The 21710-nt window shown below is 37.2% G+C and overlaps 1 protein-coding gene across 2 annotated transcripts in view; it reads right to left on the reverse strand.

Annotated features, from left to right (window-relative positions):
* The window catches only part of TESK2 (testis associated actin remodelling kinase 2), a 131082-nt gene that overhangs the window by 101629 nt on the left and 7743 nt on the right, over positions 1-21710 (reverse strand). For both annotated transcript variants that reach the window (XM_015066854.3, XM_053213299.1), the window contains exon 2: positions 1173-1482. In XM_015066854.3, coding sequence (XP_014922340.1) covers positions 1173-1394 — 222 coding nt within the window. In that variant the 5' untranslated portion in view covers positions 1395-1482. The remainder of the gene's footprint in view (positions 1-1172; positions 1483-21710) is intronic.

Raw genomic sequence — 21710 nt, forward strand, 5'->3', positions numbered from 1 at the left:
GCACTCTCTCTCTCTCTCAAAAATAATAAACATTAAAATTAAAAAAAAAAAACACCTGGAACTTGAAATATGGCTTAAATTGGAACATGGGTAGTTCATCCATAGTGACAGGTATAAAGACTGAGTAAGTGGGTAAGGATACTGGATTAGTAGGTATTTGTGGTGATAGGAGGCTGTGGAAGTTCTCCAGCTTGCTTCAGTTTTCTCAGTGAATTAGGAAGCAAGCTCATCACTGAAAAGAAGTACTGAGGTTTTGATGAGAGAAGAAAAAGTATGAAATAATGTTCTGGGAGAGTAAGTGAACTTGGGAAATAGGAATACTTGGAAGCATTAAGGGCTCAACTTTATTAAAAAATAACCAAATAAAAACTATATGAGTGGGTATATATGTGTATTTTCTTACATTTATATATAAATTTTTATATATGTATATAAGATGTCTGTGTATAATATATGTATAAGCACAGAAAAGGATCCAGAAGTATACATACCAAATTGTTAATAATGCTTACTATTAGAGAGAGAGATATATATAGGGAGGGGGAGTGGAAGATACTCCTATATTATTTGAATTTTTGATCAGCATGTATTATTTTTATAATTAAAATAAAATAGCCTAGAAGTTTATAGTGTGAGAGGACAGTTTATTTTTTTAATTAATTTATTTTTTTGATCAAAATAAGGGCCTTGATAAATGTCTCTGGAGAGATGGAAAGAGGAAAAAATAGAATATAAACAACTATTATGTACAACTCCCAATGGTAAAATTCTCCCAGTCATCCCCTCCATCTCCAAAGTGTCTGAGGCAGTGAATACAAGTAAATACAAAGTACAAGTAATACTGCTGGCTGGCTCAGGGCATCCCCAGAACCCTTCTGCATTCTCCTGCATGTTGAGTGCATCTGGTAGCAGACCCCAAGTGAGACCCAGTATACTGGCCAGGGTCATGGTGTCACACATGGACCAGCAAAAGCACACATAGCACTGGCCAGGCCCATGGCCACCAACAGTCCCAAAGCCGGAGGAGAGGAAAATTTAGAACACTGATCAAGATGCACAGCACCCTCACCTCAACTAGGCAAAGGATATGTCATAATTAAACACAATTATCAACTCTGTAGTAAAGCTGATTATCAACAAGACACTATGAGAAAAGCAGAGGCATCACTCACCTTGAACACTTCAGAGAAGAAGCCAGACCCTATTTTTTCACAGGTGAAGTCATCTAAACGCGTCAGTCTAGAAAAGGCACTTATAAGAGCTCGATATGAAGATGGCCAAACTCTTCCCACCTGGGTCATGTTCCCATCTCCCCCACCACCTCCTTCAAGATCTTCAAGACGCTCCACACGTGGAGGAAAGCCTGCAATTGAATTCCGTTTGCTCCGATCCATAGTCTCAATAATCACTTTTTCTTCTTTTAAGAAGGAACTCCACACATAATACGATTTTGTTGAGTTTTACTTCTCTTCCGGTTTGATGCTAAAAGAGATATCAGAAAGATATTTCATTAAAACCATTAATGAATAAATACATGCAAACCAATGAATTATCAATGTAAAAATATTTCCTCTTTCACATTCTAGGTCCTGATTTTCAGATCTAAAAAATATACTTTATACCTTTACCTTCAAAAATACTGATATATTTAAAGCCCAAAATGTAGTCAGTCTTTAGAGTAGACTATAATAAATATCAACTGCATTCTAAAAAACAAAATAACAATATCTATCATTCATTGAGCACCCATTCTAGGAATCATAGTATAAAAGCTGTACATAGGTCATCATTTCATTCTCAAATAATCCATGATAGGGGAGCCTGTGTGACTCAGTTGGTTAAGCATCCGACTCTTTGTTTTGGCTCAGTCATGATCTTGTAGTTCATGAGTTCAAGCCTGCATCAGGCTCTGTGCTGACAACCTGGACTCTGCTTGGGATTCTCTGTCTCCCTCTCTCCCTGCCCCTTACCCATACTCATGCTCTCTCTCTCTCTCTCAGAAATAAATAAACATTTAAATAATAATAATAATCCATGATATAAGAATTAGTATGTTCTTGGGGCACCTGGGTGGCTCAGTAGGTTAAGTGTCCAACTTTGGCTCCGGTCATAATCTCACAGTTTGTGAGTTTGAGCCCTGCATGGGGCTCTGTGCTGACAGCTCAGAGCCAGGAGCCTGCTTCAGATTCTGTGACTCCCTATCGCTGCCCCTCCCCTGCTCAAACTCTGTCTCTCTCTCTCTCTCTGTCTCTGTCTCTGTGTCTCTCTCTCAAAAATAAACATTAAAAAAATAAACTTTAGAAAAGGGGATCAGTACTTGAGTGTGGAGAAAGACAAGGGTGACTGTAATGTGGACAGAGATAGAAAAGATGGGGAAAAATAAACTTCACTTTAGAAAAATAAAATACAATGGGGCACCTGGGTGGCTCAGTTGGTTAAGTTTCCAACTTCAGCTCAGGTCATGATCTCACGGTTCGTGAGTTCAAGCCCCATGTCAGGCTCCATGTTGACAGTTCAGAGCCTACAGCCTGTTTCTGTCTCCCAGTCTCTCTGTTCTCCCTGCTTGTGTGCTCTCTCTCTCAAAAATAAAAGTAAACATTAAAATTAAAAAAAAAAGAAAGTACAAAATACTGAAGTTAAAACTACATAAAACATAGTTGCTTGTGAAATTACTGAACAATCTGACTGCCTTACTATCTACTGACTTCTAATTTTTTTAGATATATTTCATTTTGAATGAAATACATTATTAACTTCCACAATGCCCTCAATTTTTCTGGTGGGTAGCAGATTCTATTGTCTATACTAAGACTTGGAAGACAGAATTGCTCATTGCAGCTCAATAGGTCTGAGAGGAGGTAAGGAATACCTAATACCAACTAAACTGGTTTGGTTGGAGCTGTTACAAGTTTCAAAATAGCACAATAGGCTGAAATTTTTCTTTTTTCTTTCTTTTTTTTTTTTCAAGTAGGCTCCATGCCCAGCGTGGAGCCCAACACAGGGCTTGAACTCATGATCCTGAGATCAAGACCTGAGGTGAGATCAAGAGTTGACTGCTCAACCAAATGTGCCAGTCAGGTGCCCCTAGGCTGAAATTTTTGATATTTTTATTCTGAAAAGCAAATATCTTTGTATCTTGGTTCATGGGGAAGGGGGAAAGTATTTATTTAAAAGGTATATGCTGGGGCGCCTGGGTGGCTCAGTTGGTTAAGTATCTGACTTTTGCTCAGGTCATGATTTCATGGTTCATGAGTTTGAGCCTTGCACTTCGGATCCTCTGTCTCCCTCTCTCTCTCTGCCCCTCCCCTGCTCATTCTCTCTCTCTCTCTCTCTCTCTCTTTCTCAAATAAATAAATAAATACAATTTTTTAAGAAGGTTAAAAAAATAAAAGGTATATACTTATACAAACTCCTGCACAACAGGAGATGTGAACAAGAATATTCATTTTATTTCAGCATTGTTTGTAATAAGTGTGAGTGTGGAGGGGGGAGGAAACAACCCAAAGTGAATCTGTAAGAACAACAGGAAACTGTAGAATATTTTCAATGAAATACATAGCACTTACAATGAATGAACTCTATCTAGCAATGTAGATGTATTTCAAAAGCAATACTAAGTAGGGGGAAAGAAGCAAGTTGTAGTTAAGTGGTATCATTAAAATGTAATTCAAAAACATTTGTTTAAGTTACAAAAAAATGGAAGTGAAAAGAAAGCTGGGGTAGCAATACTTATATGGACAAAATGGGACTTTAAAAAAAAGATGATAAAAAGAAACAAAGGAGGACACTACATAATGATAAAGGGAAAATTTCAACAAGAGAATGTAACAACTATAAATACATAAAGTAATTATTAACAGACATAAAGGAAAAAATTGACAATGATACAATAGTAGGGGACTTTAACACCCCACTTACATCGATAGATAGATCAGACAGAAAATCAACAAGGAAACAATAGCTTTGAATGACACATTACACCATATGGATCTAATAGATATATTCAGAACATCCAAAAACAGTGGAATACACATTCTTTTCAAGTGCACATGGAACATTCTCCAGAACAAATCACATGTTAGACCACAAAACAAGTCTCAACAAATTGAAAAAGACTAAAATCATATCACGCATCTTTCCTGAGGATAATAGTATGAAACTAGAAACCAATCACAAGACAAAATCTGGAAAGAACACAAATACACAGAGGCTAAATAACTTGCTAGTAAACAATAAATGGGTCAACCGAGAAATCAAAGAAATTTAAAAATACATGGAGACAAATGAAAAAGAAAATACAACTGTCCAAAATCTTTGGGATGCAGCAAAAGCTATTCTAAAGGGAATATTATAATAATGCAGGCCTACCTCAAGAAACAAAAAAAAATTTCAAATAAACAACCTAACTTTACACCTAAAGGAGCTAGAAAAAGAGTAACAAAGCCTAAAGCTAGTAGAAGGAAGATAATAATAAAGATTAGAACACAAATAAATGAAATAGAAACAAAAAAAAAAAAAAAAAAGAACAGATCAATGAAACCAGGACCTGGTTCTTTGAAAAGATCAACAAAATCGATAAGCATTTAGCCAGACTCATCAAAAAAAAAAAAAAAAAAAGAGAGAGAGAGAAAGAGGACTCAAATGAATAAAATCAGAATGAAGGAGGAAAAATAAAAACAACACCAACACCAAGAAATACAAAGGATTATAAGAGAATATTATGAAAAATTATATGCCAACACCCAAAAAACAAATAATCCAGTGAAGAAATGGGCAAAAGACATGGATAGACACTTCTCCATAGAAGACATCTAGATGGCCAACCAACACATAAAAATGCTCAACATCACTCATCACATCAAAACAGTGAGATACAACCTCACACCATTCAGAATGGCTAACATTAACAACTCAGGTAACAACAGATGTTGGTGAGGATGCGGAGAAAGAGGATCTCTTTTGCACTGCTGGTGGGAATGCAAACTGATGCAGCCACTCTGGAAAACAGTATGGAGGTTGCTCAGAAAATTAAAAATAGAACTACCCTACAACCCAGCAATTGCACTACTGGGTAGGAGAGAGAGAGAGAGAGAGAGAGAGAGAGAGAGAGAGAGAGAGAGAATTGCAAGCAGGCTCTGCACTGACAACACAAAGCCTGATGTAGGACTCGAACTCATGAACTGTGAGATCATGACCTGACAAGAAACCAAAACTCGGACACCTAACTGTCTGAGACACCCAAGTGCTCCCTAAATGACCATGTTTTAAATGAAATCAACCAAGCTACAAGTGACTTTCAATTTAATCTGATAAATTTTAATTAGCCATGAAAGGCAACAAAAGTACAAATGAAACCACATCCTATTTTTTAAGTCTGAAAATGATTAATTAAAAAAAATTGTTTAATGTTTATTTTATTTTTGAGAGAGAGATAGAGCAGGGGAGGGGCAGAGAGAGAGACACACACAAAATTCAAAGCAGGCTCCAGGTTCTGAGCTGTCAGCATAGGGCCTGACACAAGGCTTGAATCTGCAAACTGTGTGATCATGACCTGAGCCGAAGTCAGACACTCAACCAACTGAGTCACCCAGGCACCCCTGAAAATGATTAATTTTAAAGTAAAAAAGAAATTATTTGAAATGTGTGAGATTTTTACATTTTCAGCCTCTCAATTACCTCCCTTAGTCTTATTTATGGAATATTATATTTTTTATACTAATTGTACCCCTGAAAATATACAATTTTGGGGAACAAAGACAAATGCAATTACTCTCACATTTACTAGAAAGATTCAATGACTGAAAAAATGCAGGTTTCACTTTAAACAGACCACTTGAGGGGCGCCTGGGTGGCTCAGCCAGTTGAGCATTGCACTCTTGACTACAGCTTAGGTCATGATCTCATGGTCTGTGGGTTCGACCCCACATCAGGCTCCATGCTGGCAGTGCGGAGCCTGCTCGGGACTGTCTCTCTCTCCCTTCTCTCTGCCCCTTCCCCGCTCATGCTCTCTCACTCTCTCTCAAAAACAAATAAATGTTAAAATAAAAAAAAGAAGAATTAATTTTCAGAGCACCTGGGTATTTTAGTCGGTTGAGCATCTGAATTTGGCTCAGGTTATGATCTCACAGTTTGTGAGTTCGAGGCCTGCATTGGGCTTTGTGCTGACAGCTCAGAGCTTGGAGCCTGCTTCGGATTCAGTGTCTCCCTTTCTCTCTACACCTCCCCCACTCATTCTTTCTCCCTCTCTCTTTTTTTTTTTTTAATTTATTTATTTTTGAAAGACAGAGTGAGACAGAGCACGAGTAGAGGAAGGGCAGAGAGAGGAGACACAGAATCTGAAGCGGGCTCCAGGCTCTGAGCAAGTGTTCAGCCCAGAGCCCGATGCAGGTCTCGAACCCACAAACCGTGAGATCACAACCTGAGCCAAAGTTGGACACTTAACTGACTGAGCCACCCAGCCCCCCCCCTCAAAATTAAACATTAAAAAAAAGAAGAAGAATTCATTTTCCTGGGACAAGATGGAGCCATTCATGCTGTTCCTGACAGTGTGAGGATCAGAAGAACTGCACATGGTAAATGGACCACCACATTTCACAGAAAGTACATTGTTTCCAAGGGAATGTGGGAAAAACTGCAAAGTCTACACATTTAGTAAGGATGGCACCTTGTTTGCCTGGGGCAATGGAGAAAAATAAATATTATCAATGTCACTAACAAGGGACTACTGCACTCCTTTGACCTCCCAAAGGCAATTTGCCTTGAGTTCCCACCCAAAAACACTGTCTTGGCAATGTGGCAGCCTCACATTACTTCTAAAGACAGCACAGCTAGGATACCCAACCTACCACTTTACGATGTGAAAACAGGTACATGTTTGAAGTCTTTCATCTAGAAAAAAATGCAAAATTGGTGTCCATCCGGGTGAGGAGATGAATATTTGTGTTGGAAATGTTAACAGGGCACCTGAGTGGCTCAGTTGGTTGAGCCTCCGACTTCAGCTCAGGTTATGATCTCATGCTTCATGGGTTTGAGCCCTGCATGACACTATCTGCTGTCAGCACAGAGCCTGCTTTGGATCCTCTGTTTTCCTTTCTCTCTGCCCCTCCCCTGCTCTCACTTTTTCTCTCCTTCAAATATAAATAAACATTAAAAAATAAAAAAGAAATGTTAACAATGAAGTTCACTTCTTTGAAAAAAATTCTAGTATGGAAATATTTATGAAATAAATTTACTATTTATTATAAATGTATAGTTTTATTGCCTTATATGGCATCATAGGGTTTCCCTAAATACTGTTAATAGATTAAAAATTGCTATTAATTCATTTGAATAACTCTTCTACATCTAAATGCTAGTGAAATTCTAAAACACAAAGATTTCCTTTTATAATAAGTTTTTACTTTTTAAAGACTTTTTAATTTTTATTTTTTGTAGAGAGAGGAAGAGAGAGTGTGCGTGCGAACAGGGGAGAGCAGAGAGAGGGAGAAGGAGAATCCCAACTAGGTCCTGCGTTGTTAGCATGGAGCCCAACACAGGACTCAATCTCATGAACCTGAGATCATGACCTGAGCTGAAATCAAGAGTCGGATGTTCAACCAACTGCCCCAAACTTGGAATTCTTAAATGAAAACTGGTGATAGTATGATCTGCTTCACTAAAAATATTTCAGCTGGAGTCCCAGTGGTTCTCATTTAGGGACATGTGAAAATTTAGGGGGAGGAAGGTCCTTGTCAGGGAGGAGTTACTGTCACAGTGGTGAAGGTGTGGGGTGGGCACTACTGGCATTTTAGTGGGCAGGGGCCAGGAAAGCTAAATGTCCTACAATGCATAGAACACTCCTGCACAACAAAGAATTGTCCTGCCCTAAATGCCAATAGTGCCCTCGTTGAGAAATACTGTGTTAGAAAAGCTACATCAGTTTGGTACTTTAAACTAGGAAATAGCCTTTAGCGGTCTTTCAAAAATGCCAAAATTATGTTGCTAGGAAGGACACAAATCATTTTTTAGTAACTGTATTCTCAATTTCAACACTTATAAACTTGGAAGTTCAAACCTTTTGCTTTCTTTTTTACATAGGCAAGTGTTGCTTTTCAAAGGCTAATTTTCACTTATATTGGGGATTGATTTATTTTTCACAAAGAAGGTACAATTAAAAACTTTGGGGAAAGTAAAAGCTACCAGTAAATGAGCCAGTGAATTAAATACTCTATATCCAATATTACATATATTATTCTTCAAAGCAGGAACTCCACAAATGATTTTCCAGAGAATCAAGGAAACTTTTCTAGGACTCACAGTTAGATCATACTCCCATCTGAAATGTTTCTGGAAATAATAACTGCAGTTACCATTTACCATGGACCATGCATTCTACCAAGTGGGTTTTTGTTTGTTTCATTTTGTTTTAAATTTTTTTTAATGTTTATTTATTTTTGAGAGAGAGAGCACAAGCCGGGGAGGGCAGAGAGGGAGACACAAAATCCACAGTAGGATCCAGACTCTAAGCTCACCACACAGAGCCTGACGCGGGGCTCAAACCCATGAACCATGAGATCATGACCTGAGTTCAACTGACTCAGGCGTTCAAACGACTAAACTACCTAGGCACTCCTACCAAGTGTTTTGCATACGCTATCTCTAGTATTTATGACAACTCTGCAAAGTAGGTGTTATCTCCAATTTAAAGAGGACGAAATTAAGACACTGAGATTAAAAGACTTGATCAAACTCAAATAACTAGTGACAAACTTGGGATTCAAATTCAGTACTTCCAAATTGAAACACTTTCCACCATGATATGTCCCTTCCAGAAAAACAACTAAATTTCGTGAAAAATTATTTGCATATTAAGCTAGGTAGAAAGCTACTATTATTCCACTCCCACCCACCCCTCCACCCCCATCTTGACAGCAGAGGCTAAGGAGTATACAATGATAGCTCCACCAGCCTCTGGAACAAAAGCCTTTAGTCATTTAATCACATTCCACAGACATAAAAATGAGCATTGGTTTAAAAAGACAGACTGTCTAAAGAATGGATGCCAAGCTGCAAGCTGACAGGGAAGATAGGTCAACTCCCAATCATATTTCTTTTCCATTCTGATATATAGTATTTATTGTTTCTTACCCTCTCATTTAATAGGCACAAAGTAGAGGAAACTTCACAATAATGAAGATGCAAATAAAATCCTGCAAGGTACTGACTAGTTATCAACCATCAGGTAGCAGGCAGGACATGGCAGTGTCAGTGTCAGCCAGCAACCAAAAATTTTCAATATCCATCCAAATATAGAATTGTGTGTGCACAAAGTTGGTAATGAAGTTCCACAAAGTGAGTAAAAAAGTCTGCTGAGATTTCAGTGGACTTTTATAACCTGGGTATAAAGAGTAGAAAAAGAAGGCAAACAGTATCCTAATCATATATTGCTTTCTTTCTATTATCATAAAAATTTCCTAAGTCAAAACAAAACAAGGATTTGTTATGGGTAAGATGTAATCCAGAAAACTGGCCATTTTCCAGAACATGAATACTGACAAGTGCATTAGCTGTGTATCAAGACCAACCACATAGCAAATCTATATGACAGGTCTGCTCAGCTGCTATCCTTTCTATGAACCAACATAGCAAATACAGACACATTTCAGGATGACTGCCCAATTAAAAATAAAAGCAATACTGCTGAACTTGCCATCCTACTGCGAAATAATGAGTTGCAGTTTCCATTCAAACCAAAGGCAATCTAACATAGAAACTGGCATCCCCTATTTAATTAGCCATGAATTACACAATGGCATATATTGGTGTCAGACAGATCAAAAGCCAGTTCTTAAAACTGTATTATCTCTTTTGGATAAACATCTTTTCTACTCTTTTAACTACAATCTACCAGGCCTTATTTCATGACACAAAACAGAAACTTAGGTTTAAAGTTGTAAAGGCATTTACATTAACTAGTCCAGTCTTTCGGACAATTCAGGAATCCTCTCTGTTAACTGACTCAAACGTTAATTGGATAACTAGGTAGGTACAAGGCATTATAATAAAATTTAATTAGTTACTATAATCCAAACAGTCCTCCAAGTGCTTTATATTTAATATTCATAACAGCCCAATAAAATAGATACTATTATTATTCTTGTTTTTTAAATGTGGAAACAAAGACATGAAGGAATTAGTTAACTGGTCCAAGCTCCTACAGCCAAGAAGTTGTAGAGCCAGAATTCAAATCCAGAGCCTGTACTCTTAATCATTATACTACTGCCTCTCTTAGATAAGCATATAGAAAACCAAATAAAACATGATTCAACCCCTCCAGGAGCTTAGTCTCCCCTTGGAAAGACACATGTAATTCAATGAGTACAATACAGTGTGATAATTGCTAATGACATGTTAAAAATAAGGAGGACTTAATTAAAGCACTAGCAGTAAGGACAGAGAATTAGGAAAGCAGGTAAGTGACTTTAAAAACAAGAGCAAAAATTGGGGTGCCTGGGTGGCTCAGTTAAGCCTCCGACTTTGGCTCAGGTCATGATCTTGCGGTCCGTGAGTTCGAGCCCCACATCGGGCTCTGTGCTAAAGCTCAGAGCCTGGAGCCTGCTTCAGATTCTGTGTCTCCCTCTCTCTGCCTCTCCCCCACTCATGCTCTGTCTCTCTCTCTCTGTCAAAAATAAATAAACATTAAAAAAAATTTAAAACGAGAGCAAATAGAAGTAGGAGAAAGTAGGAGGTATGAGCAGTACTTAGGATGACTCCAAGTTTACCTAGAATCCTCCCCATGTTTCAAGCTTGGGTGATTTGGGGAATGAGTAGGAATTCACCAAAGGAAAATATTTGTGAACTGATTAAAATTCTCTTCTGATCACAGAGTTTGAGGTGCCTAAAAGAATACCAAGTGACAATATTTAGGAAGCAGCTATCGACACCACACTGGAGTCAGAAGAGAAGACTAGCCTGGAGACGCAGATTTGAAAGTCATTAGCACTTCCAAATATTCTAAAGAGTCTCTCAAAGTAGAGAATATGAGTAATAGCTAATATTTACTGAGTTGCTATTATGTGCCACAGCCTAGTCTCCTTCTCGACATCCTTAAATGAGATCAGATAAGAGGCCAAGGAAACACTAACATATACAGAATAAAAGGGAAACAACAGAGGTAAAAATAAAACCAGGAGAAAGTATGTCACACAAGCCAAAGGTGGAAATGATGAACATTATCAAATGCCACAAGGTAGTCAAATAATATGAAGAATGGTGGCCAATGGATTGAACATTACAGAAGCAAGAGTCAGCCCAGCCTACTGAAAAAACACCACTAAGAAAGAGCCGGCTAATTCTTCCAGTGGCTTGTTCTATTATTGGAAAGTTCTAATTGTTACAAAAGTTTTTCTTTCTGAAGAAATATTAGAATGGAAAACAAAGTATCCTATTCAAATTCTGACTCTGAAGGAGAATTAAGAGCTATAATGACTTAAATATGGTAATGATACTTGATTGAATCCTGATTTGAACAAACTAGATATAAAAGATAACTGAGGAAATTTTTATAAGGATTTCTACTAGATGATGGTAGAAAATCATTTTTTTAAGTTTATCAATCTTTTTTTAGTAATCTCTACACCCAACATGGAGCTCAGACTTACAACCACGAGATCAAGAGTCACATGCTCTTCTGCCTGAGCCAGTCAGGCACCCTGATGATAGTAGAAAATTATTATCAATTTTGTTAAGTGTGGCAATGACATTAAGATTATATAAGACTTATTTTTGGAAAAACAGAGGCGAAATAGCATGTCTGTAGTTTCATTAAAATATATCAGAAAAAAATAAATGTAGCAAATTTTACAAAATGTTAATAACTTATATATGGGAGATGGGTAAATGGGTGTTACTTACATTTTGCTCATAATAACAAAAACAAAAAGGCTTCAGAAACAAAAGATAAACATTTTTTCAATTAAAAAAATCCAGCAAATTAATATAGGTATACCTTATTTTATTGTGCATAAATTACTATGCTTCACAGATAGTGCATTTTTTACAAACTGAAGGTTTATGGCAACCCTGCATTGATTAAGTCTACTGGCACCATTTTCCAACAGCATTTCTTCACTTCTCATCTCTCTCTCATTTTGGTAATTCTTCCACTACGGCAAACTTTTCATTATTATCGTACTTGTTATGGTGATCTGTGATGTTACTAATTATCTGGGGATGTCACAAACTGCACCATATAAGATGGAGAACTGAAATGATGAATATTGTGAGTGTTCTAACTGTCCCATTAACCAGCTTTTCCCTCTTATCTCTCCTTCTCCTAGGGCTTCCCTAGTCCCTGAGACACAATCTTGAAGTTAGGCCAGTTAATTTTTACTTTCAAGTCTTATTACTTAAGGAACACATTTCAGGAGCACCTGGGTGGCCCAGTCAGTTAAGTGTCTGACTTCAGTCCAGGTCACAATCTCATGGTTTGTGAGTTGGAGCCTAGCAGGCATCGGACTCTGTGCTGATAATGCACAGCCTGCCTGGGATTCTCTCTCCCTCTCTGCCCCTCCCCTACTTGTGCATTCTCAATCTCCTTCTCTCTCTCTGTCTCTCTCTCTCAAAAATATAAAAAGAAAAAGAAACACATTCCATAAGGCTACAGCTGCTATAGGAAATGATACCTTTGATGAATCTGGACAAAATAAACTGAAAATCTCCTGGAAAGGATTCACCATTCTAGATTCCATTAAGAACATTTGCTATTCATGGGAAGAAGTCAAAATAGCAACAGTAAATAAGAGTTTGGAAGAAACTGATTCCAATCCTTACACATGACTTTGTCAGGTTCAAGACATCAATGGAGGAAGTAACTGCAGACAGGGTGGAAATAGGAAAAAAATTAGAAGTGAAGCCCAAAGATGTGACTCAACTATTACAATCTCATGATAAAACTTGCTTTTTATGGGTGAGCAAATAAAGTATTTTCTTGGGGTGGAATCTACTCCTGAAGATGCTGTGAAGATTGTTGAAATGAAAACAAAGGCTTTAGAACATCACATAAACTTAGGTGATAAAGCAGCTACAGGGTTTGAGAAGACTGACTCCAGTTTGGAAAGAAGTTCTCCTGTGGGTAAAATGCTATCAAACAGCGTCACATGCTACAGAGGAATCATTCCTGGAAGTAACAGAAATATCAATGTGGCAAACTTCACATTCTTGTCTTATTTTAAGAAATTTCTACAGCTGCCTCAACCTTCAGTAACCACTATGCTGATCAGGGAGCAGCCATCAACATCCAGACATGGCTCTCCACCAGCAAAAAGATTATGACTCACTGAAAGGTGAGATGATGGTTAGCATTTTTAAGCAATACAGTACTGACCCTCAAACAACACATGTTTGAACTACATGGGTCCACTTATAAATGAGTTTTTGAGGGGCGCCTGGGTGACTCAGTCGGTGAAGCATCTGACTTCGGCTCAGGTCATGGTCTCTCAGTCCGTGAGTTCGAGCCCCGCGTCGGGCTCTGTGCTGACAGCTCAGAGCCTGGAGCCTGTTTCAGTCCGTGTCTCCCTCTCTCTCTGACACTCCCCCGTTCATGCTCTGTCTCTCCCTGTCTCAAAAATAAATGAAATGTTAAAAAAAAACATAAATGAGTCTTTGATAAATATAGTACAGTACTATAAATGTATTTTCCCAAGACTTTCTTAATAACATTTTCATTTCAAAACAAAACAAAACAAAAAAAAACAAATTCTTTTCTCTAGCTTACTTTATTGTAAGAATACAATACATAATATATATACAAAATACATTAATCAACTGTCTTTTTGGTAAGACTTCCATGGGGCACTTGGGTGGCTCAGTCAGTTAAGCGTCTGACTTGGACTCAGATCATGATCTCATGGTTCGTGGGTTCAAACCCCACGCTGGGCTCTGTGCTGACAGCTCAGAGCCTGGAGCCTGCTTCAGATTCTGTGTCTCCCTCTCTGTCTGTTCCTCCCCTGCTAACACTCTGTCTCTGTCTCTCAAAAATGAATAAATGTTAAAAAATTTTTAAAAAGTGGCACCTGGGTGGCTCAGTCAGTTAAGCGTCCAACTTCAGCTCAGGCTGATTAATAAATAAACAGCAAAAATTTTTAATAAAAAAAAAAAGATTTCCAGTCAACAGCAGGCTATTAGTAGTTAAGTTATATGTGAATTTTTTACCATACCGGGGGTCAACACCCCAACCCCTGTGTTGTTCAGGGTACACTGTATTTTTTAACTAAAGTGTATATATATTTTTTGATATAATGCTACTGTATACATAACAGACTACAGTATAGTATAAACATAAATTTTACATGTACTGAGAATCAAAAATTTCATTTGGCCCATTTTAATGTGTTGGTATGGAACTAAATCTGCAATATCTCCAAGGCTATGCCTGTACAGCAAAGAGATCACAAACATCAACACTAGAAATGGAAAAACTAGCTGCTTTTATGTTGTGTGAATGAGTACTTATTGCTTGGAATAAAATTTCTAAAAAAGCAACACACATATATTCAAAAACTGTTATATCTCAAACAGTTTAGATGGAATAGCAGAGGATATACCATGGTGAACTGTACTAGATAATTCAAAAAGGACCTAGTGATGGCGAAGATACTGAAATTGAAAAAGCATGTAAAGCCTTAAAATTTCATGAAATGAGAGCAGGAAAAAAGCGATTTTTCTAAAATATTATTATATATTTAACATATATGGAGGGGGCACCTGGGTGACTCAGCCTGTTAAGCGACAGACTTCAGCTCAGGTCATGATCTCACAGTTCATGAGTTTGAGTCCTGCACAGGACTCTCTGCTGTCTGTGCAAGGAGCCTGCTTCTGATCCGGTCTCCCTCTCTCTGTGCCCATCCCCCATGTGCATGTGCACTCTCTCTCAAAAATAAACACTTAATAATTAATTAAATATATGTGTGTGACTAAAATAAACAAAACAAATTTTTAAAATTTTGAATCCGGGGCACCCGGGTGGCTCAGTTGGTTAAGTGTCCAACTTTGGCTCGGGCCACGATCTCTTGGTCCATGAGTTCAAGCCCCACGTCCAGTCAGCTCAGAGCCTGGAACCTGCTTCAGATTCTGTGTCTCCTCTCTCTGCCCCTCCCCCACTCACACTCTATCTCTCAAAAATAAAAAAAATTTTTTTAATTTTTTTATTCCAATTTAGTAGCTTAATGATCTTGGGCATGTTACTTAAATTCTGCCCTTATCTATAATATGGAAACATTAACTATATCTCATTGAGTTATTATGAGAATTAAATGAGAACATACTAGGGGCACCTAGGTGGCTCAGTCAGTCAGGCGTCTGACTTCGGCTCAGGTCATGATCTCACGGCTGTGAGTTCAAGCCCTGCATCAGGCTCTGTGCAGGCAGCTCAGAGCCTGGAGCCTGCTTCAGATTTTGTGTCTCCCTCTCTCTCTGTCCCTCCCCTGCTCATGCTCTGTCTCTCTCTCCTTCAAAAATAAATAAACATTAAATGAGAACATACTAAGGAGTTAAAGAATAAAAATGCATATATGAAGTACTGGGCAAAGTGCCTGTCACACAGTAAGAATTTACTAAAAATGAATTCCCTTTCCTCTCCCTTCCCTGCTCCACCCTTAATCCTAGTTTTGAATGCTGCAAGAATGCAACAAATTAAGACTTTTTTTTCTTCTTTATGATAGCTTTTCAGTTACCAAGTCTTCCCCAGGGAAAATATACACAAGTGTTTCAGGCTTCCTATAGAACAGTGCATCAAGATCTCCCTGGTTACCTTCTTTATAGTTTAGCCTTGATTGCCCTCCAAACTGTGAAAGGTCTGCTAAAACACAATAGTAAAAAATGTACACAATATTAAATATATAATCTAACTAGGACAAAATTGGATAGGACTATTATTTTCCATAATCTAGATATTAAAAACATGGCTTCTGATCTTCTAAATACACTAAATGTATCTTCAACTTTGTATGCTGGAACATGAAACTTGACACAAGGTAAACTGATATTATTAGACCCCATTCAAATAAGCTGAAATGCTAAAGTACTAGGAGAATGTGTGAGTTTCCAGGATAATACCTCTTCTGATAAATGTTCCTATTTTATTTTAAGAAGACCTAAACATGACCACTTAGATCATCAGACAAACAACTCCTCTGTTCTGATAAAGTAAGTCAGAAGCCCATTGCAGAGACTGTAGCCCATTGCAGAGCCCATTGCAGAGAGCTATCAAGAAAGCAATCAAGAGGAAAGAGGAAGTTAGTTCTGGGGTTAGGGTAGACTATTCTATAGTTTACATTGCAAAGGTTAAAGGAGGAATCTGATAAAAGGGAAAATAAAATTAATAACATGAAGTACTATCAAAAAATATTCACCAAAAAATATTTTTATTCAATTTTGTTTTTCTCAAATGTATTATTTCCACTAAAAGGAATATTTTATAGCCATTAAAAATGACAGTTAAAACAAGTACACAAAGATATATGTACAAGAATAATAACTTACATGTTGTCATTATCAGTAACAGAAAAAAAACACAGATAATCCAAATGTCCATCAACAGGGATAGGTTAAAAAAATTATAGCATATCCATATAATTTAATAGTCATTAAAAGAATGAGATCAATTTTATACATACTAACATGGAAAGATGTCTAAGTTTCACTGTTAAGTAACAATAGCAAGTTGCAAAATAGAATAAATAGTGGGATCTTGTTTTTATTTTTTGGTATAATAGTGAACATTGTATCTTCTTATCTATAAAATAGAGATAAATATTAATTATATCTCCCTGAGTTTTTAAGAGAATTAAATGAGTATATGCCTAGAAAACAATTTAGAGGAATATATACACTAAACTGTCATCTTGGTGGAAGAAGTGATTATAAGAGACACTCAATTTTTTATGGAATACATTCTTTATAGTTGTTTCTTGCAATGATCATGCATTACTTTTGTTTAAAAAATGAAGTTAAAAAGGTAGATCTATCCTTTCATCCCTCCTACAACAGTAGCTTAGACCACATGAGACAAAATTTATGATATATATGAAATGGGAAGAGGGAAAGGCAAAGAATGTAAAAATTGAATAATCGGTGATTATAATTATATAAAATTATGCACTGGAAAAAAATAAGGGAATAATACCAAGTGATAATGTTATTTTGGGGTAAAAAGATTATGACTTGTTCTTTACTCTTATTCTAAACCTTCTATAATGGTATATAGCTTCTATAATTATAAAACAAAGTATCAATTTGACATAATAAATGTGGCAAAGTTCACATAATTTCGAAATCAATCTATATGAACTTGAATCTCTTAAAACATTTAATTATGAATGTATATAAATACAACTACAAAGGATGTAGTCATTAAACTGAATTCATATTAATTGTAGCATATTACCTGGCATTTCTTTAACTTTCTGATAGGGGTTTGCTTCCTTGAAATATTTTTTCTGATTTAAGTTTAGGAAAAAATTTCAATTGCAGTTTAAAATGTATTCTCTGGGGGTGCCTGGGTGGCTCAGTCAGTTAAGTATCTGACTCTTGGTTTTGGCTCAGGTCATGACCTCAGAGTTTGTGAGTTTGAGCCCCGCATCGGGTTCTGTGCTGTCAGCACGGAGCCTGCTTGAGATCTCTGTCTCCCCCCCCCGCTGCCTCTCCCACGCTCTCTCTGCCTCTCTCAAAAATAAACATTTAAAAATAAAATAAAATGTATTCTCTGGTATAATTATGGTGCTTTAAGAGGGCTTTCAATATGATTTCCTTAAATTTGTTATGAAGCCCCAACATGACCAGAACTTTACCATGCCAGAGGAATTATCTGGTCTTAAGAATCCAAAGGAAACAGCATACAACTATTTAAAAATGTATTTTCTGGGGCACCTGGGTGGTTCAGTGGGTTAAGTGTCTGACTCTTGGTTTCAGTTCACGTCATGATCTCGTGGTTCATGGGATCAAGCCCCACATTGGGCCCTGCGCTGATGGCTCAGAGCCTGGTTGGGATTCTCTCTCTCTCCTCTCTCCCTCTGCCCCTCCCCCCACTTGCTCACCCTCTCTCTCTAAACATTTAAAAAATTAAAAATAAAAAAAAGTATTTTCTCACAATGCCTTTTCTCAAGGGTCTTTATCAAATACACACATAAGTTTCCTTTCAAATAAAGGGTCATTTTCAGGCCAAAATTTCACTCCTGTGAAATATTTCTCCTACTTCACAGGCATGAAAGATTTCAACATTATTTCAGACTAGCCAGAAGGAAGCACACTACAACCTGTAACAGGTCACATAACATGACAATCTTCAGTGACATTTGTTGCATCCATAATTCCTTAGTCTGGTTTTCAAATACTATGCTCTACTAAAACGGGCCTAATCATATCCACCTTAACCCACCTTTCAAGCCTACCCTTCCCTTCCTATTTCAGCTGAAGTGATATTCACCTCATTCTAACTGGTTGTACTCAATTAATGTCTTCCTATCTCTACTCTTGCACCTCTTCCAATCTATTCTCCAAGGGGAGTAAACTTTTGAGAATTCTTCATGTGTGATACAAAGGCTCTTTCTTATTTTCCGCTACCCTCATCTCCAGCCTCATCTATCTCTATCCCTTTACCCACAGACACGATCTATTCCAGACATAGAGAACAATTTGTAGAGCCCTGCTCTTACTTCAATGCCTGTACAGGTAATATTCTTTCTCCCTGTTATGTTCTTCATGACCTCTTCAAATGACTCTCTCAATAATCACCACACATGGGAAGTGTCCTCTGACCTCTCAATCTCCTTTTTTTGTGCTTTGATAATGCCTTGCACAAATCTTTGCTATTACAGTAATTACATAGTATTTTAATTGTTGTTTATCTATCTCTTTTACTGGACTATGAGCTCCGTGAGGGCTTAGACTCAAACTTACTCACCTCCAAATGAATTGTGGCATACAAATTTCAATACTACTATATGAATCAAAATTTACAGTGGAGGAAAAAAATAGGCCATTGAGATTCCATTTTTTTTTTAATGTTTTAATGTTTATTTATTTATTTTGAGAGAGAAAGAGAATGCACGCGTGAGCAGAGGAGGGCAGGGAGAGAGGGTGAGAGAGAATCCCAAGACGACTCTATGCTGACAGTGCAAAGTCTGACGCAGGGCTCAATCTCACAAACCGTGAGATTATGACCTGAGCTGAAATCAAGAGTTAGATGCTTAACCAACTGAGCCACCCAGGCGCTCCAAGATTCCATACTTTCTATGTAAAAGCATATTCATTCTTTTATTCATTCAATCAATAAATATTTATTTAGTACCTACTAGGAGCCAAGCACTATGCCAAGCTCTAGAGAGTTGGTGATGATAATACAGACACAAACACAAGAAGAATTCTGAGAGAATACAGTCCAAACTGTTAACACTGGCTATTAACTGTTTGAATCTAGGGAGGATTTGAATAATTTCTATCTTTTCCTTTAAAATTACCTCTATTTCCCCATTCTTCCTTAATGAAAATGCATTAATTTTATAAACACACATACACACAAATATATATGTGAGATATCCTCACAAATTACAAATTCCTACAAATCAGTAGGAATATAATACCCAAAGTAAACAATGTATAAATTTGTGTATCAGAGCTAGTATGAAAGCAAAACAATTTTTTAGAACTTTTAGTCAGATTCTAATTATAGATTTCAAATATAAAGAATAAACTGGGGCACCTGGGTGGCTCACTTGGTTAAGCATCCAACTTCGGCACAGGTCATGATCTCTCAGTTCACAAGTTGGAGCCCTGCATTAGGCTCTGTGCTGACAGCTCAGAGCCTGGAGCCTGCTTTGGATTATGGGTCTCCCTCTCTCTCTCTGCCGCTCCTCCCCCCTTCGTTCTCTCTCTCTCTCAAAAATAAATAAAACATTAATAAAATTAAAAAAAAACAAGAACGGGGTGTCTGGGTGGCTCAGTTGGGTAAGCATTCGACTTCAGCACAGGTCACAATCTCTCGGTTCACGAGTTGGAGGCCCAAGTTGGGCTCTGTGCTGACAGCTCAGAGACTGGAACCTGCTTCAGATTCTGTGTCTTCCTCTCTCTCTGCCCCTCCCCCACTCATTGAGCTCTGCCTCTCTCTGTCTCTCAAAAATAAACAAAAACATTAAAAAAATTTTTAAAAAAGAACAAAACTAATGTATGCCAAAATACTTCTGGATTTCCACAGTATCTACTTTTGAAAAAGATCCCATGTAAATTGCCCAAGAAAAACACTGACCACAATATTAATACCACGAGTTTTTCCACACTGCAGAAAGAAAATTATGTCAATGTATTCCACTTAATGCAGAAGAGATGACAGCCTCCATACAATTTATTCAGAAGTCAAATTAATAAATAACAACACCATATTTCATCTGTATAATGATTTACAGTTTATAGTTCACAAAGCACTTTGACCTTCACAATAATTCTGTTTTCTTGTTCCCACTGGATAGATTAAAAAATGAAGGATTAAAATGGAGGCCTTTCTAAATAGGACTCAAAATCCAAAAGCCATAAAAGAAAAGACTAAGAAATTTGTCTACATAAAAAAAAAGAAAGAAATTTGCCTAAATAAAAATCTAAAAGTTCTGCATGGGAATAAAATAAGACAGATGACAAATACCAAAATGGGAACACATACCACAGGAAAACAAACTATCGTATATACGTGAATTATATAAAGTATGTGTGTGTGATGTGTATAAAAATAGAGAGAGACCTAGAAATCAACAGAAAAGAAAATTTAAACAGGTAGTTTATAGAAAATGAAATATGAATAATTAAAACAATATAAATAGATGCTTAACTGTTACTACAACTTTTTTAAAACTTAAAATTAGGTACCATTTTTCTCTATCAGATTGGCAAAAACTCAACTTTGATAATAGCAAAGCATAATATTAACAACACTGACCCTAGAGCCAGAGTGCATAGTTTGAATTTCTGCCACAATAGCTGTATGATTTGGGCAAGTCACTTAAATTCTCTATTTCTCAATTTATTCACCTGAAAAACAGAGATAATAATAGTACCTATCTCAAAGGGATGTTAGTAAGATTAAAGGAAGTAATATGTATAAAGCACTTCAGATATTGCCTGCATGTAGTAACCACCTTATAAGAATTAGCTATGATAGGGGCGCCTGGGTGGCGCAGTCGGTTAAGCGTCCGACTTCAGCCAGGTCACGATCTCGCGGTCCGTGAGTTCGAGCCCCGCATAGGCTCTGGGCTGATGGCTCAGAGCCTGGAGCCTGTTTCTGATTCTGTGTCTCCCTCTCTCTCTGCCCCTCCCCCGTTCATGCTCTGTCTCTCTCTGTCCCAAAAATAAATAAAACGTTGAAAAAAAAATTAAAAAAAAAAAAAAGAATTAGCTATGATACAGCTAATGTTGGTGAGTGATCAAGCAAGCTTGATATACCTCAAGCAATGTATCTTAGAACAACCTCTAAGGAAAGCAATTTGGCAGTATTTCATATTTATAAATGCAAATATCCTTTGACTTAGAAATCCCACTTTCTTCCAATTAATTCTATAACTACCCTTATACACATGTAAAATGACATATGTTCAAGGGGCTTCCTTACAGAATTGCTTACAATATAGGAAACCTGGAAGTAATACAAATGTCCAACAATAAGGAACTAGTTAAATAAATTATGATAGAGC

Source organism: Acinonyx jubatus, chromosome C1, assembly GCF_027475565.1.
Source record: "Acinonyx jubatus isolate Ajub_Pintada_27869175 chromosome C1, VMU_Ajub_asm_v1.0, whole genome shotgun sequence".
Taxonomy (NCBI): domain Eukaryota; kingdom Metazoa; phylum Chordata; class Mammalia; order Carnivora; family Felidae; genus Acinonyx; species Acinonyx jubatus.